General features: G+C 43.6%; 1 protein-coding gene across 1 annotated transcript in view; it reads right to left on the bottom strand.

Moving 5' to 3' along the window:
* Nucleotides 1–19,606, bottom strand: part of mmrn2a (multimerin 2a) — a gene marked incomplete at its 5' end in the record, with an annotated part of 35,252 nt that overhangs the window by 11,250 nt on the left and 4,396 nt on the right. The window contains 4 exons of the mRNA XM_083922507.1: nt 2,775–3,053; nt 9,092–9,175; nt 10,447–10,553; nt 10,799–10,921. Coding sequence (XP_083778633.1) covers nt 2,775–3,053; nt 9,092–9,175; nt 10,447–10,553; nt 10,799–10,921 — 593 coding nt within the window. The remainder of the gene's footprint in view (nt 1–2,774; nt 3,054–9,091; nt 9,176–10,446; nt 10,554–10,798; nt 10,922–19,606) is intronic.

The following is a 19,606-nucleotide window of genomic DNA, read 5'->3' as shown; positions in this document are numbered from 1 at the left end:
GGACGCTGAAATCCAACACACCCCGGTCAGCTGGCAGAGTTTCCATCTCATGACTGTCAGTGTGATTTACGGAGCCCGAGTCGACTTCCTGTCCGGAACAAAACAGCGTCTGTGGTTCTGTTTTCTTCTTCTGGCGTTTTGTTGTAAATGTCAGGGTTAAAAAGGTAAGAGGACACGTAAATGAGCCCCGAGGGGAAACAGAGACAACAAACTGTGGAGGACCGAGGGCCGAAGACACGACCGCTTGATGTCTCAACTGTTTCTGTTCTATTTAAAGAGACAATGACCACGTTTGCTCCGGCTGTGACGACATGCTGAATCTGATAGGAGACGTTTAAACAGCATTTTCAGATTTCATTGTTACTTTAAATACATTTGAAAGCACCTGAAGCTGAAACTAATTCCCTTTTATCCAGTAATGAGGCCCCTTCTTTCTATACAGTGATGTGTAAACATGGTTTTGTTGTTCCCTTCTGGATTTCACTGTTAATATCTGTTATTATTATTATTTATTTTGTTTATATTGTGTATATTTGTCTGTATTTTGATTTGCGCTGTCAAAGCACTTTGTACACTGCTGTTTTTAAAGGTGCTATACAAATTTATTTATTTATTATTAATATGCCATTAAACGTACCAAAGATAATATTAATATAATATCAATTTAAAAAGTGAATAAATTAATTAAAACATTAAATAAATGTTAAATTAATAACAAAAGTGATAAATAAATATATTCAAAATATAATAAAAATTATTAAACAAAAATTGTACTAAATAAAAATGAATAAATAAAAGGGACATTAAAAAGAAAAGTAAATATATAATTAAATAGGGGATTTAATACAGAGGTAAATAAATAAAGAAGCCAATAAAAACAGAGATTTTAATGTGTTTTATATTTTTAATTTATCAATTAATTAGTTAATTAATGCCTACACAGTTTTTAATGTAATAATAATCATTATTTTTTAAATTAATTTAACCATTAATTTATTTATTGATTTATTTAAATGTTCATAATCGCTGATCCAGAATAAAAATCAATAAATCAAAGTAATCCAGTGGTCGCTGTCGACACACTGACACTCACACACACACAAACACACGCACGCACGAACGCACGCACGCACGCACACACACACACTCTGTCATCATGTATTCAGGGTTTCCAATGAAATCATTCTTTAAAAAAACAGGCGGAGGATTTGGAGAAACTGAGGATGGAGCTGCAGAAAGTTCCTTAAAGGATGATGTCATCGAGGTCAAAGGTCAGAGAGAACAGAGAGCATTGTGGGAACCTGAGAGCGAGGCCGATCCCTACACGGACGGAGAAGTGTGTGCGTGTGTGTGTGAGTGAGTGAGTGATGTAATGCTGGTCTGGTGACACAGTAGTATAGGGTCATCTTATCACACACACACACACACACACACACACACACACACACACACACACACACACACACACACACACACACACACACACACACACACACACACACACACACACACACACACACACACACACACACAGTATGGGAGCATTGGGAAAGAGAGGATTTCCTGTGGAGGAAGTGTGTATACGTGTATTTATACGTGTTTGTGGTTACCGGAGGTGTCATTGCTGAGGAATGGAGCTCAAGGTGTGTGTGTGTGTGTGTGTGTGTGTGTGTGTGTGTGTGTGTGTGTGTGTGTGTGTGTGTGTGTGTGTGTGTGTGTTTCCGTTATAGGATGTGAAAGAGACATCAGGATTATTAAGGAAGTACTTGGATACTTCACTGAAGTAAAAAAAAAACTCTGTTACTGTAAAAGTCCTGAGCTGAAAATGTTCCTTCAGTAGGAATATGGAAATAAAATCAGTAAAATGTAGTTAAAGTATTAAACGTTTAATAAAAATCTCTCCTGTGACGGTTTTATTTTAGTATACTTACAGTATCATTACATCATTAGTACTCATGCATTAATGTAGAAGCAGGGTTTTAGTGCTGGAGTTGCTTCAGAAGCTCATTTAAAACTGTTTGATTTACCCAAACCTCAACATTATTACCAATAAATCCACATTATTAACAAAATGTAAAAAAAATAAAGTAAATGTGAGTAATTAAAAATAAAGGAAATATATAAAGGAATACAAAAAAATATATATTTCCATCATTTCAAATATTTAAAAAATAATTAAAATCAAATTCAATTATAAAAATGTAAAAAGAAAAGCAAAAGAATTGACAATAGCACGCTTGCCGACCACGGCCCGTTTGGGAGAGGTGGGCTTTTGTGAAGCACGTTTGCACGTGTACGAGCACGAGCGTGCGCACGTGGACGAGCACGAGGCCTACGGCGGTTCTGAGGTCATTTCCTGTGCGCCTGTTGGGACGTAGAAAAAAGAAGGAGGGACCATGCGCGGACATTTCATACAATGGCGGTGAAAGGTTCACGTTGGTGTGATGCGGAGGTGGAGTGTTTACTGCAGATTTGGTCGATGAAAAGATTCAAAAACAGTCGACAAGACGCACAAAAACTCTGAGGTCTACGGAAAGATCTGGAAACAAAGCCACGCATCGCCATGACGTCATCAATGCGTGTGACGTGTTACGGCGTGATGACGTATAGGCAGCAAGAAGCATTCTCCGAGGCCCAGGTAGTGTGAGTACAAACGGGCCTGGAGGGGGGGACAAGGACCCTAAAGCACGGGGCATGGGACGGACGCACAGTGGGAGTGCGCCCTGAGATGCTTTCACGTTTGAACTCTAGAGTTAATAAAGATAAAAACTCACCGGGTTGGTGGCGTTCCTGCTTCCCATGGTGGATGTGGTGGTGGTGGTCGTATGTTTTCTCGCCGTGGTGCGACGTGTGACGGGTGCTGTGTCCGTGGTCCGGGTCCAGGGTGGGGTGCGTGCTGTTGTGCTGGTTGTCCGGGTGGTCGGTGTCGTAAACCGCCTGGTGGTCGTTCTGCTCGCGGTTGGGGTCGCTCCGCTGCTGCTGATGGAGCTGCTGCTGATGGAGCTGCTGCTGATGGAGCTGCTGCTGATGGAGCTGCTGCTGCTGTTTCACGTCTAAAAACACACACAGGTGGAGACGAGAGATCCATGAATCATAAAAATACTGAATATAATCGTGTGCACTCAAGGTAAAATTCAAATTATGTTTTTAAGATTTTTATTATTCATTGTTTTGTTTTTCTAGTGTTATTAAATGTGTTTTATTCGACTTTAACTGAGGAATTCTCCACCTTTTTATGTCTTTTCAGTTTTTATTTTGGTCAAACACAACTACTAAATCTGCTTTTTATTTAAAATTAATGTAGTTAATGTACTTAATCTGCTTTTTATTTATTTTTAAATTAATTTAGTCAATGTACTACATCTGCTTTTTATTTATTTTTAAATTAATTTAGTCAGTGCTCTTTACCTGCTCTGTAAAGTGTCCTGAGATAACTTGAGTTATGATTTGGCACTATAAATAAATCGAATTGAATTGAATTGAAATGAACTCTTCTACAGCTCTTTTTATAATGCGAGGAAGAACTTTAGGGTGGATTTATGATCATTTTAGGACAAGAGGGACATTTTCAAGCACTTATCCAAACCTTGAAAACACAATATTAAAATTCAAGCATGTAAAGAGGCTGAAGGTCCTCGAGACAGCGGGTTCGACTTTGACCTGCGGCCCTTTGCTGCGTGTCTCCCCCTCTCTCTCTCACCCCATTTCCTGTCCGTCCTCTATACTAAAGGCTTGAAAATCTGCATTTTCAAGGATTTCAAGCACCCGTACGAACCCTGAGTGAGACAGAGAGCGCTCGACAGGACGTCAGACAGACGGACAGACAGGTAGAGAGTGAGACAGAGGGGGCTGATGGGAAACAGGCGGATGTATTTGGGGATTTCTGAGTTCATTGTTAAACGTTCAGCGAGAGCGACGGCAGGAACAAGCAGCTCCGTATCAGCGACTGCAGTCTGAGATGAAACAAACGGCCGAGGAAGTCCTGCAGTGTCATCAGATCTGTTTCCTTCGTCGCTGCAGTCTGCAGCCCGCACCAAAATCTGTAGCTCACGACTGGGACACGCAGCCGCTTTAAAGCGTCCATCGATACTTTTATAATGAGCAGTCTGAACTGACAGTGGTAGTGACTAATCAGCTGAGCCCAACTAAGTGCTCTAATTTTCTGTAAAATGTCAGAAAAACGTGAAAAAGATGCCTTTAAATGTTTTGTTTTTGTTCGATCGACAGCCCAAAACACAAACACATTGTTTATAACGATTTAAAACAAAAGAAAAGCATCAAATCACCTCCTTAAAGAAGCTGAAAAACAAAACATTCATCTGTAAATGAGTCAGATTTGTTCAGGTGGTCGAAAGTGTTTCTTGATGAAGACATTGTGATACAAACAAAAGCTCCAGATCAAGGGGGTCAGGAGACCTTTAGTTGGTATTATATTAGGGGTTTTACAGGTTATGAGCTTGTTTCTGATTCTACTTTTGAGCCGCACGACTCATTTTAGATTCAGTCCAGTTTTCAGTTTCGCCAGATGGCGTTTTTCATGCAGAGAGCGAGCAGCGACCCCGGATCCGCTGCCGGATCTTCAGATGAATTTTTAAAGATTCATTTGGTCGTCGTCAGGCTCTCGCACGGCTGCAGCTACGAGTCGATTCCCCACAGTCAGTACCTTTTGTCTCACTGCACCTGCGCCAAGTGGTGACCAGAGCGTCTGAACGTGTCATGGAGACAGGAAGTTAGATAAAGTTGCTTAAAACCGACACTGGTGTTTCCCGTCTGTTAGATCTTTACAGTAATGTATCATGTTCAATGGCGTCAAAGGTGGTGAACCTTTATAATGTTACCGCCACTAGCAAACCTGCCTTAAGACCCGACCACAGAAAGATGCATTTTCTTGTAACCGCACAACTTCAGTCTGGTTATGGCCGACCATCCACACACAGCCGTGTTATCTGAGCCTGAAAATGGGTCTTTCGCGGGTGGCAAGAATTGAAAACGCCCCCCATGGCTTTGTGGTCTGGACGGTGAAAGCTCATACTGGACGGCGTCATGGCCCCACCTCCGACCTCTGACCCCGCAGCGTCACATATCAACAGTGCTGCTGCGTGAGAGGTCAGAGACGGACCCAGAGACTGTTTCCTGAACTGGACTCTGAGCCACATGCATGGGACTGAATGAGGCCCAGCACAGATTTCTCCCTTTTCCCTGATGCTCTGAATAAGGAGCTAAACTGCTCTAGGCTCTGTTTCTAAATCCAGTTCTAAGAAGCTGTGAAAAGTCTCTAAATGTAGTGAGAAAGTGGCGCCTGGGAGTGCTTTGGGACGGGGAAGGGGCTCCCAGCAGCCCCCTCTGCTCAGTGAGGACCCTAACTGCAGAGTGAAGGGGCTCCCAGCAGCCCCTTCTGCTCAGTGAGGACACTAACTTCAGAGTGAAGGGGCTCCCAGCAGCCCCCTCTGCTCAGTGAGGACACTAACTGCAGAGTGAAGGGGCTCCCAGCAGCACCCTCTGCTCAGTGAGGACACTAACTGCAGAGTGATGGGTGCATCAGAGTCCAGAACAGCACCAAAGTCTCCACTAAGACCAGAACCAGGGACACGTTTGTCTCTAGGATGGAGGAGGATTTGGAGAGAAACTCTCCGGTGTTTGGATTCTCCAAAGCGTCTCCCCGTCTCTTCTTCTCCTTTGTTGGTGTACCTCTGTGGCAGTTACAGCGCCACCTCCAGGCCTGACATGGGTACTACAGCGTTTGGAGTCGGTTTCACTGGTTTCCTGTGGACGCAGATATTTCTTGAGCCGAGACAGAGTGTACGGAAAACTTTTTAAGAACGACGGAGAAAAAAAAGGTTGTTTTCGATCGTGTGGACGAACCCTTAGAGCTTTCAAATGGACACAGACATGTAAAAGCGTCATATTTCATAAGAACTCGTACGAACTTGTTGACGATAACACGTCGGTTCAGTAGTGGTGTAAGAAACATTGATACACTTAAATTTCAAAGTCTGTTCTGCAGTTACAGGTTGTGAAGTTTGATGACTCACCTCTGAGGCGTTTGTATTTAAAGGTGTTCCTGTTATTGTGTCCAGCGTGTTTCTGCCGGGCGCAGCTCTGTTGATGATTTAAATACGTCGCCTTACAGCTCGCAGGAAGTCTGTTCAATCAGAGGTGTGGTGGGACCGAACTGTACCATGTCGAGGTGTGTGTGTGTGAGTGTGTGTGTATGTGTGTGTGTGTGTGTAACTGCCTCTTTGTTTGCCTTTCTTTGTTAAATAGAGCCTCTAAAGGCCAAAGGTCTATTTTAGTTTGAATCTTTCCAAAAACACAGACTGTTTTGATTCCTCAGTGCCACTCATCGTACAAATATTTAAATAGTTATTTTGGACATGAGAACAGAAAACAAACACTGTTGAACCAGACAGAAAAGAGACAGAGATCCACCTGAGCAACAGTCGGAGAAGAAGAGGAGAGATCAGCGTCTGTGGTTAAAGAAACTGGAAGCTGAGCATCAAATCATCTGCAGATTTAAACAGGAACTCCTGACATGTAGAGACTCTGCCTCCACTTTTGGAAGAGGACGGTCGTCGACACACAACAGACGTTAATGAGTAACAGCATTTAAACACGGCTTATTCCAGGTAGAGAATGAGTCCTGACCCCAAGTGAAGGAGTTTAAGTACCTCGGGATCTTGTTCACGAGTGAGGGGACGATGGAGCGTGAGTTTGGCTGGAGAATCGGAGCAGCGGGGGCGGAGCTGCAGTAGCTCTACCGCACCGTTGTGACCAAAAGAGAGCTGAGGAAGACAAAGCTCTGGATCTACCGCTCAGTCCTGGTTCCTACCCTCACCTGTGGTCATGAAAGCTTGGTCAGGACCCAAAGAACCAGGTCGCAGGTACAAGCGGCTGAAACGTGTTTCCTCAGGAGGGGGTCTGGAGTCTCCCTTAGAGAGAGGGGGAGAAGTTCAGCATCCGTGAGGAACTCGGAGTAGAGCCGCTGCTCCTTTGCGTTGAAAGGAGCCAGTTGAGGTGGTTCAGGATCACCTGGTATGGATGAACCCTGGGCGCCTCCCTAGGGAGGTGTTCCAGGCACGTCCAGCAGATTGCAGTTATTTGCTCTGAAAAAGCCGACCTCTGCTTCTGCGGGAACCCATCCTTTTACACAAGAGTACGTGGATTCGGACGCCATCGGGGTGAAGTTTGTTTAATGTTGCTTTCTCAGACACACACGTCCACATCTGAATGAGTTCAGGGTTGTAAAAATTTTAAACATGTTCCTTCACCAGGATCCTGTGCTGCGCTGAAGTTAAAACAAACAAACTTCCCGTCTACTCTCTCTTCCTTGACTTCATCAAGTTGCAGTCACATCTCATCCTCTGTCGGGCTGCTGTGACCTCTGACCTCTCCGTACAGTGTTTAACAGTATGGGTACTCCCCCTCCTTCAGCGTGTGACTCACTGTGTGTTTATAGGCAGAGGATGTGGTGGTGGTGGTGGTGGTGGGGGGTCGACCTTGGAGGTGGGTCCTATGGGAGCAGCTCGCCCACACCCTCTTCCCCGGAGGGAGGGATGTGGAGGTGGAGGAGGCTGGAGCTCCTCCTAACCTAAGCTGAAGGTTTATCCGAGCCGAGCGTCACTCTGCAGCTTCGCAACTTCCTTACTTTGTTAGAGAGGCAGGAATGAGTCAGACTGCTCTGACACTGTTAACCAAGAGTGTGTGTTTGTGTGTGTGTGTGTGATTAATTGATTTTAAACATGTATTTGTGTCAACATGTGTTTTTCCTCCCTGTCCAAATCCAAATGCAACAACACATTGAAGCGCTGTAAGAGCAAACCAACAGGCGACGACATGTATGCTATCCAAATAACGGTCTCCTTGCAGGTCTTCCCAAAAAAACTGTCAGGCAGCTGCAGCTTGTTCAGAACGCTGCTGCTCGAGTTCTAACAAAGACCAAAAAATGTGAGCACATTACACCAATTCTTAAATCATTACACTGGCTTCCTGTACGTCAGAGAATTGATTTCAAATTCCTCCTGCTCACATATAAATCACTTCATGGTCTAGGGCCGAGGTATATCACTGATATGCTCCCACTACATAAGCCTTCTAGATCACTAAGATCCTCTGAGACCAATCTGTTAGTGGTTCGCAGAATAAACTCAAATCAAGGGAAAGCATCTTTCAGTCATTATGCAACAAACAGCTGGAATAAACTTCCTGAAGATGTGAGACTTTCACTCACTCTGACCACTTTTAAAACTAGACTGAAAACTTTTATGTTCACCTTAGCTTTCTGCTAAATCTTCGCACTTTTAACGTCCGCACTGTTTTGATTATTGTCTATGTTTTTATTCTCTTTGTCTTCCTGTAATGCATTTGAATTCATGACATGTTGTGCTGTGAAGCACTTTGAGTCTGCCTTGTGTATGAAAAGTGCGTTACAAATAAAGCTGCCTTGCCTTGCCAAATGCGTACAGAAGCATTTTGCTCTGCACCGTTGATACGAGCACCTTGGAAATCGAAAATGAACCAAGAGGGCCCAGGCTGCTGATGCCTGGCTCAGACTTATCCATCGGAGCTACTTAAAATTAATAACATTCCCATCAGAAAGAGCTAAAAAAGTTATGTTCAGTTGAATAAAGACCTGAACCACTCAAAATGAATGCAAAACGATCACAAAAAGAGGCAAAACAACTAAAAACACATGCAAAACAATCACAAAGACACACAACACAACTAGAAATTATAGCTGCAGGAGAGTATTTTGAACGCTGTTGTCGTTTATGTTGTGGAAACGCTGAGAACTGTCAGGTCACATGAGAGCACATGCAGGTTGGATGATTGCAGCTTAAGTGACTGAAACTCTGAAAAATGTGACTTACATTAACGGTCAAATGTAAATATCCGTCGCTGCTGGCTGGTAACTCGAGCAGCTTTAATCATTCTGAGCATATAAGCGAAGATTTCACAGGAACGTTTGTGATGATGATTAGAGTACGCACCCTGTTTTATTCAGAAGTGTCTCAACAACCGTTAGAAGTTTGCAAGATGATGTTTATGCATTGGACCGTGGACACACGTGTGGAGGCGAGCGGTGTCGGCGTACCTGGAGCGCGGAGCTCTGTCCTCGCCGGTTCAGATCCTCCAATCAGAGCCGAGCTTCCAGGAGAGTCCAGCTGAGCCTCAGATCCTGTCAGAGACGAACACGGACAGATTTAGACTCACTCACTCAGCATTAATGCACTTTACTCTCTATGCTCAATGTTTGCGTTTATACTGTTTAAGCTCAATTTGTGCATGATGCCTTTGTCTGTGCTTAAATGCTAATATATTTAAATGTGCTATATGTTACACATTTTATGTCTGTGTGCTGTTTTTTCAGTTTGATCAATTGCTTCCATGTGTGTGTTTTGTGTTTTAACTCACACTTGTGTTGCTGTTATTTGTCATGCTCATGTTTTCTTGTGTCTATGTTTTTTTTACTGCTTTTAAGCTTTTTAATATTTTCATAAATGTCTTTAACCTGCCAGGGACCGCAGATGAAAATGAGCCTGCATGGCTAAATCTGGCACTTTTACATTGTTTGACTTTGTTGCTCTTGTTAATTCATGTGCTTTTGTCCCTTTTTAAGAAATAAAAATGAGACAAAATAACACTGGAAACACCACATCTATACTCTTTCTCTGTGTGTACAGGAGAAACAGTAAGAAACTATTTACTTTACACATTTAACCTCTAAAAACTGTTTGAATTATCGTCATAAAAACACTTTTGGAGGTTCTTCCTCTCAACTAAAAGGAAACACTTTTTATTTATAAAGTTGATAAAGTTTCAGCACAAACAAAAGGAGAGACTGAGAATAGAAGAGAGGACGTCCTCCTTCAGATACCTAGTAAACATACAGTTTCCCACACACACAAACACACACACACACACACACACACACACACACACACACACACACACACACACACACACACACACACACAGGCAATCTGGACTACATTAAGTTCCTGAGTGATACCAAAGTTTGGCTGTTTCTGTAAAAATAGACTCCTGCAGAGAAAAATAGAGCGGAGTGAACGAGGGGTCGAGGTTCTATTCAGAAACACGCGTAAACCGCAAGTTTCTTTTTTTCCCACACAAGTTTCTGTCCCTCTGACAAACATCAGGGCCCTCGATCTCCGGACGACAGTTTTAGGTACTTTACAGATTTAGATTATTAAAAAAATACAATAGACTCGTAAATGATGAAGTATTATTATATATGTAAACTACCCAGCAGTGTATAAAGTCACTAAAAGGAGCTCTACCTTCACCAGCTGCAACATTAAAGTGATGAACACGTTAATGCGTCAGTAATTCAAATACAGTAATATATAATATTCTGCAGAAAAAGTACTTTTACTGTTGGTACGTAAAGTAGATTTTGATGCTGATACTTTTGTGCAGTTCTCCCACCTGTGTCCTCACAGTTCTTTCCTCCGTGTCCCGGACAGCAACGCCACAGCAGAGCGGTGACGATCTGCTGCTTCTGCCTGTAGACGGGCCGGGTGGACAGCTTGTACCTGCGCACATACACACAGACACACACACACACACACACACACACACACACACACACACACACAGAGACACAGACGAACACACACACACACACACAAAAAGAGACTATTTTAAGTCTCTAATGCAAAAATAAAACTACAAAGACGCAAAATGACAACACAAACCCTAAACAACTAAAAATAGATGCAAGACAATCACAAATACATGTAATATAAAATAATAATCACTGTTATAGTCGTGTACTCACATGATGAGCTGGCAGTCGGGCGTCCCGCTCGGACACGGACTCTGAGACTTGATGGTGTACTTCTCAGTTCCACACGCCATCGCCGTGGTGACCACACGCCTCTGAACGAACGCACACCAGTTCCTGCACAACAACAACACACACACACACACACACACACACACACACACACACACACACACACACACACACACACACACACACACACACACACACACACACACAAAGAGTCAGGATACCAGGATACTGATTTCGGAAAGACGGATCATTCAGAAGGAGAATTTAGTGTCTTGCAGTTTGTTGATATTTGGTGTTCGGGTGAGTATTTGTGTCAGCAGGAGTGTGTGTGTGTGGGTGGGTGGGGGGTGGGGGGGGCTGTGATACACACACACAACACTTGTTAGGAGATACATTCACTGTTGGTTTGAACATTAAAGAAAGATGTTATCATTTAAATATAAGTTCTCACACACACACACACACACACACACACACACACACACACACACACACACACACACACACACACACACACACACACACACACACACACACAGTGAGGCTTCACTAAGAGTCACTGAGCAGCTGTGGTGAATAAAGCAGGCTATCAACACGTGTGTGTGTGACGAGTTCACAGGGTTACAAACGTCAGATAAGGTGTGTTTTGTGTTTTGACAGGGTCACCCCGCTGAACCTCTGACTCACCACAGACTGTGTGTGTGTGTGTGTGTGTGTGTGTGTGTGTGTGTGTGTGTGTGTGTTTGACACCATGGTCACAGAGGAAATGAGCCCAGAGCGGTTTTTGAACATTAAACATTCTTACATAAGATAAATTTACCACTTAAAACTAATTTGATTCTCTGGAAAACACAAAATAAAATGAGAGGCCTAGGACGAGAGCTCTGCATCAAGTCTGTTAGGGTCCATCCAACAACTACAAAGACACAAAATGACTACAAAGAGGCCTGAAACCACTGAAAAGAGATTCAAAATGACCAAAAAGTGACAGACAACAACCACAAAGAGAAACAAAGTGACACAAAAGTACAACAAAGAGAAAAAAAAACAACCTTAAAAGAGACACAAAGAGACAAAAAAATACAACAGACACAAAACCACAAAGAGACACAACAAGAGGCACAAAAAGACCCAAAAAAGCCACAAAACCACTGAAAAGAGACACAAAAGTACGACAAAGAGACAAAAAACAACCATAAAAGAGACACACGACCAGCACAAATACACTCTGAACAACCACAGACACACAAAATTACAAAAAAGACCTAAAACCACTGAAAAGAGACACAAAAGTACAACAAAAAGACAGAAAATAACCACAGAGACCAAGTGACATAAAAGTACAAAAAACAACCCCAAAGAGACACAAAACAACCCCAAAGAGACACAACCAGAGGCACAAAATAACCAGAAAAAGTCACAAAACCACTGAAAAAGAGACAGAAAAGTACAACAAAGAAACAAAAAACAACCACAAAGTGACACAAAAGTACAACAAAGAGACACAACCAGACACAAAATGACAAAAAAGACACAAAACCACTGAAAAGAGACACAAAAGTACAATAAAGAGACACAACCAGACACAACATGAAAACAAAGACACAAAACAACCACAAAGTGAGATGTCTCACAGTCTGTCTACGGCTGCAGGATATTTTAAGTAACAAATAGTAACATTTTATTAATAATAATTCAGAATTAAAACGTTTAATTTTGTTCACTGTACATTCATTACCAGAGGCTTGTTTACCAAATAATGCTTAATGTGCGTTTGACTCGTTTCAAAGTTGATTCAACCCCATGAAGCAAATTCAACATTTCAGTTCAAGCTCGGTTACTATGGCAACTGATGCTTGGAAACCGACTGGAACCGAACCAACTGACAATGAGTCACGCTAACTGAAATAAAGCCGGATATTTTGGTAAACAGGAACACGCCACGTGAAATTAATGTGTTTTCTGTTTGTTTGTGTTGGTACCAATGCAGATGACCCTGCACGGTGTGTGTGTTTGTTTGTGTGTGTGTGTTGTAATGTTGATGTTGGACTGTTTGTCTCATCACTTCCTGTCCGCTCGACTCACGGTGTCACCAACAGCTCTGAGGGTTCAGCTCCACTTTCATGTTTCACAGTCGTTCCTGTGTTCCTGGACTCTTTATACAAACACATTCATTCAGTCAACGAACACAAACTCACTTTATCTCAAGTTTCGTTTAAAGATCCGCTGCTTTTCTCTTCAAACACTCACCAACCAGAGCGCGTGCACATTTGTCTAATCAAGAAAAAGCCTCTCCATCATATGAAACCATTTAAAGTTCAACTGAGTGATCTTTGGACACCCACTCCCGCCCCATATTGTATTTCTAATGCGGAAAAACAATGTAAAATATGCTACAGTTCGCAAAATGTCTCTGGCGCCGCTCTCTTTGCTCTCGAGAGCTGCCGCCGACCAGCACTGACTGCTGAAACCAGACTTTTCAAAAAAGTTCATCCTGGACTCCGATCTCAGGAGCCCACAACAAATAGAAAATACCAGCGTTCATATGGACGAACCCTTAGTCTGGGTCTGACTGACGCAGGGCTCAGTACGCCAACATTATAACTTAGGGCGCACTCACACGTCCATTCGTACCGTGCCCTGTGCTTTAAGTGGATTGTCCCCCGTCCCCAGGCCCGCTTGTACTCACATTACTTGAAATGATCCGGGCCGCGGCTCCAATGCTTCTTGCTTATACGTCATCACCGCTCTGAGATTTAGTTTTGTCAGACGGTTTTTGAATACTTTCATCTTACCAAATCCACCTCCGCATCAGACCAACGTAAACCATTTGGCGCATCTTTTTAAATGTCCTTCGTGGAGAACAGATGAATATAAATAGACATCAGGACCGCAGCCAATGCTCAGACTCGTGCCCACCTTTCTCAACCGGGCCGCAGCCTGCAAGCGTGTCGTACCTGGGCGCAGTACAGTTGTACTCACAGTGGTTAGGCGAAATAGACTTTAGCCGTGAAGCGTGTTTGGGGACGGTAGAAACGGACAGTCAGAGGGCACACTCAATTGCAGGTCGCTAATGTTAGCTCCAAGGGCAGGGAGCTTGGGCTTCGTGTCTGTCCACCCACCTGCGGGGCTCCAGGAGCTGCACCGGCCATACTGCAATTCAGGGATCCAGGAGGCCCCGTCGCTTCCTATCTGAAGCGCAAACATGTTACAGGTGACTGATTCTCTGGGGTGAGTCATTTCACACACGTCTCTTTAAACCTCGGTCCCCCAAAAACATTCATTATCAGACAACCATCAGACACAAAAGAACACAAACAAGATCAGACAACTGGAGTCATGAGTCAGTGTATAAAAACACATTATGTATATTGACATTCATATAGACAGAGCAGTAAGCAGCTCGTACAAGTGTAAGTATAAGTGACTGAGCATCCAGAGACAGATTGATTGGAGGTCGAACTCTGGTGAGAGTATTACACAGTAATACAATTATAAATCCATTGTTTCTACGTGTGAACAAAATCCTATGACTCAGAAAAAACCCCTGTGTCATTTCCTGTGACATCACCGGGGGAACAAACAGGAAGTCCCTCCTCATCCTGAGCTGCTGTAACACACAGTTACCCTACACACATTTCATACATTATTATAAAAACATATCACGTCATCTCACGTCTTGACTGGTCTGCCTGCATCTGTTATCAGACCTCTGCAGCTCATGCAGAGTGCAGCGACCCGGCTCATTTTTGACCTCCTCAAGTTCTGCACCCTGCACGGGCTCCTGGTGCTGGTTCGATCAAAGTATAAGAAAAACTAACAATTGAACAAACATCAGGGTGATAAAAATTACCTACATCGACGGAAAACAACTTCCGGAAAAATGTATGTGGCGGGACCTATAGAGGAATCCGGCGAGCCCTTTGTGTGTTTTGCCATTACCGCAGTGGCGTCTCCCTCCAGTGTGCCTGCGATTGAATGTGGGCTGTCATAAGAAGTGAACCTTTTCTACTTTTACCTGGACTTTTTATGCAGCATTACTTCTGACGAGGAAATGATGCAGTACCACCAGAAATCGTAGGGGCAGTGTCGGGCACTGTACACAAAGAGTGCTGTGAATATCAGGAGCGAGTGAGTCTTTAAAAGCCCATACGGACATCCTGAAATACTGAAAGTGACATTCGTCCACACTTGCCGTCCACGGCCCGTTTGGGAGAGGTGAGCTTTTGTAAAGCACGTTTGCACATGTACGAGCACGAGCGTGCGCACGTGTACGAGCACGAGGCCTACGGCGGTTCTGAGGTCATTTCCTGTGCGCCTGTTGGGACGTAGAAAAAAGAAGGAGGGACCATGCGCGGACATTTCAAACAATGGCGGTGAAAGGTTCACGTTGGTGTGATGCGGAGGTGGAGTGTTTACTGCAGATTTGGTCGATGAAAAGATTCAAAAACAGTCGACAAGACGCACAAAAACTCAGAGGTCTATGAGAAGATTTAGAAACAAAGCGACGTGACGTGTTACGGCGTGATGACGTATAGGCAGCAAGAAGCATTCGCCGAGGCCCAGGTAGTGTGAGTACAAACGGGCCTGGCCGACGGCTAGGGTTAGATTATTTGGCTTACTACTTCTTGGACACGAACTCTCGTCCTCCCTGTGAAACCTCACTGTAATATGAAGAATACACACTAATTACAGTGCATTACTTTTCACATATGGACAAACTTTGATTGAGAACAGTCTGAAAATGTCATGGGTTCTGGCTCGGTTCATCCTACCTCCTTGAAAAGTAGTTTTTCTGTAATCCTGCAAACAAACAGACAAAAAGAAAGGAAACATGACCTCCTTGGCGGAGAAACATAGTCACATGGTTTGATTTTGTTTTGTGTCGATCGACTTTCCACCAAGAAATGTTAATACAGGCACTCAGTATGTCTGTTCACCACATTGTCTGATCCGTATTCACCTTCACTCGGCCCTGTTGCACTGCTGCACAGACATGAACCAAATGAGAAATTGGAGACACAGTCAATCCCATTCAGGACCTGCCACTTGTTGTGCTTTTTGCGATTAAAATAGTTACAAAAGATCACAAAGTAACGGCTGGACTGTGTCGAACACGTCAGACTGAAGAGATGGAAACTTTCCAACACAAACATCCAGTCATTTGGTTTCATTTTGTGCTGTCAGTCATCTTGTAAGAGGGGGCGTCACTTTGTTCAAACAGCGCAGAAGACATGTCCTCGTTGTTTGGGGGCTGAGCCGCGCAGCTGCGACCTGTAAAACTGTCACTCTCTTGAGTTTCAGAGCCAGACCTCGACTCATCCTGAGAGAGACGGAGGAAAACAAGCTGCAGGATTTCTGCTTCAGGTCCAAGAGTTCAGGTTCAGATGTGAAAGATTCTGAAGGATGAAACTGAAGGATCCCAGAGGACCGGATGGATCTGCTATAATAAACGGGAAATCACCAGGTTCAGTGGAAATCTGGCGTAAAATCAACCAATGGTCTTTTTCGGCACTTAAATACATCAAATAAACCATCGAGACACTTGTGTAACAACTATTAACAGAGAAATACGGGAGAGTCGCTAACAGCAGGACGTGGCTAACAGTGATTAGCTCGGGTCAGCACGGTGAAGGCATTCAAAGGTCTTTTTTAACCACTAATGCTGCTGAAAATAACAGCAAACCTCTGCAGCAGCATGAGAAGAGTCCCTACACACAACAAAGCACCAATGGGCTCCTTCCTTTGGGGTTGACTTTGGTAATCCACTGTAATGGACTTTACTATGAGAGGAGCTGGTACAGGGGCCAGTAGGTAAGTCTTTAAAACACTCTTTAATAAACTCTGGCTTCACTAACTACGTTGTTGCTGCTTTGTTTTGTGTGTAGGGACTCTTCTCATGCTGCTGCAGAGGTTTGCTGTTATTTTCAGCAGCATTAGTGGTTAAAAAAGACCTTTGAATGCCTTCACCGTGCTGCCCCGAGCTAATCACTGTTAGCCACGTCTGACTGTTAGCGACTCTCCCGGATTTCTTTGTTAATCGTTGTTACATGAAAAAAACTCGATGTAAGTCTCGTTGGTTTATTTGATGTATAAGTGTTAAAAAAGACCATGGGAGGATTTTACGCCAGAATTACACTTTAAGATATCAGTTGGTCCTGAGAGTGGCGCTGCAGGAGAAGGTCATTCAAACGTAAAGGGTTCATCCACTGGAGAGCCGCAACATCTGCAGGGACGTTAATGGAAATGTTGTCTTCGGTTGTTGAGATATTTGTCTCTTCTTCCTCTCCGTCTTGTTCTATGGTTCTTTTGTACTTTATTTCTTACGTTTTTCTTCCTTTATTTTCACCGTTTTGTTTCTGAGGAGTTCAGACGGTATCACATGAATTAATAAATCCAACTCACAAATCAATAATGCATCATGTTCTTGTGGAAGCCCAAGTTCCTGTGATCCAATCTCGCTCTGACTCTCCTCTGACCGTCGTCCTGCTCAGATTCACCGCCTCAGCAGCAGAATCCATTCACCTGTATGATCTTCAGTCTGATAACACCCTCATTAAATCTGTTTTATCTACTTTTCTTTGAGTGTCGTCCTTTCATCTGCCAGCTGCGTCTTCTGAACAGCTGAACGAGCAGTAAATGATGCTTTCATGGTCACCTGGTTATCCGCAACTTCAGTTTTCTTTGATCTGAATCAGTCTGCTCACAGAGCTTCTTCTCCTTCTTCTTCTTCTTCTTAGTTGGGGGAACTTTTTCTTTGAACAAGATTTCAATGTTCGCGGGAATTATACTTCAATGTTCTTCGATCCAAGCCGCCGAGAAGGTCGAAGGTCACGACACCAAGACAAAAGGTGTTATTTTTTCACCCAAAAGAGTCCCGCCTAGTCCCGGGCGACTTTGCTGTGATTGGCCAGTACTAACCCTAAACCATAACCTCTTTGCCCAAACCTAACCGCGGCTGACCTCGACGCCAGCCAATCACAGCACAGTAGGACGGGACTTCGAAAACCCCCTGGGAAAAAAAATATGCGGACGAAAGAACAAAATTCCTCTCAGCCGATGGACGGCCACCATGGCAGCGTTCTGCCAAAGCAACAAAAAAGTGCAGAGACAGGAAGACTTTTCAGAATAAGAGCATATGTTTCTCTTTATCTCTGCAGGAAGTTGATTTCAGAGTGATGGAGTGAAATCAGAGGCCGATGGGAATGGTGAACCCACTGAACAATGTATCCGCTGAACAATGATGGTGAAATGTATACATTGAAGTGTGATGTGCATATGTTCTGTAGTTTTCATCTCTGTGGAATAATAAGTGTTAAAAAACATTAAAACATATTTACAAAAAATAAAACGACTATGTATACGTGTTTTTTCTGACTCCGCCCGTAGTACCTGGGCAAAAAATACTCGACGGACTTAAACATTTAAAAACACCAGAATGTTCCTTTAAGTCCGTCGAACAACAAACTTTTCCACCTCCACTTCATCTGCACTTAACTACCTGTTGACCCCTGACCTCTGAAGCTGGAGTGACCCCTCCCCTCTCCTCTTCAGCCTTCGATGATAACGCTGAGGCTAAAAACAACAGAGCAAACGGGGAAAGCTGCTCGCCATTACAGCTGCGCAGCACAAAGAGCTCCGTTTGTGAACGCTGTCATTAAAGCAGCGGTTTAAAAGCGGGGGGCTCTTTGAGCTAATGGAGGGTTGTTTTGTTAAGAGCCCTCAGGGATTATTTTATCAGAGAATCTGCAGTTTAATGTATGGATGTGGCTCAGAATAATGACAGAGGCCTGTATGAGCACGCGGAGACATTGAATCCTTTGATTTAGGCTCAGAAACTGTTTTTAAAACCTAAAATCTAAAAATCTCATCTTTACCCTACACCCATCCCTCCGACACACAAAAAGCACAAGGAGGAAGAGGAAGATGAATGACCAAAACCTCCAGGTCACAATAAAACTCAATCCGATATGAACGACCGAAGACATGTGCGATATTGAATCTGTGACATGGGAGAAGGGACAACATGAAGACGGATTCCTGGTTAAATTTCTGCTGGCAGCTGCAAAGAAGGCAATCACCAGAACATGGCGTAGAGAGGACCCTCCCACTCTGAGGAACTGGCTGGATTTGGTCGAGGAGATACTCAACATGGAAAGACTCACATATATGGTAAATGGACTTGTACTTATGAAGCGCCTTTCTAGTCTTCTGACTACTTAAGGCGCTTTCACAGTGTTTGTCACATTCACACTGATGGCAGTGGACATCTACAGACCATCTAATCTAACCATTTACACACCCATGTGCAGCATGGGGCGCAATTCGGGGTTCAGTGTCTTGCCCAAGGACACTTCAAAATGTGGACCGGGGGGGTGGGGGTTGAACCACTGATCTATCAAGTGGAGGACGACTTATGTCCTCCATGTTTCCATGTGGGGGTGACTGAGGCCACAGCTCTGGGGTACAAACTGTTCCTCATCCTGCTGGTGTTTCCAGAGTGTGTGTGAGTAAAAGTGTCCTAATTTGGATTCAAAAATGTCAGATTCAATGTGACTTTGTGCTGTTCACACTGACAAAAGCAAATCAGATCTGGGTCACAGGTGAGCGTCACAACAGTCACTGTAACAGCAGTGTGAACGTACGTCCTGTAGCCACAGACTATGAAAGTAACAACTCTTCCACCTCTTTCCATACTGCTCTGTTGGCTAGTGCGAAGAGACGGGGATTTAAATGTAAAAAATACTCATTACTTGGACATATATTTGTCATTTATCAAGAGATAAAACT

The sequence above is a fragment of the Echiichthys vipera genome (assembly GCF_963691815.1).
Source record: "Echiichthys vipera genome assembly, chromosome: 11".
Taxonomy (NCBI): Eukaryota; Metazoa; Chordata; class Actinopteri; order Perciformes; family Trachinidae; genus Echiichthys; species Echiichthys vipera.
Note: the sequence above shows the minus strand (reverse complement) of the source record. Positions and strands in the feature narration are given on the sequence as shown.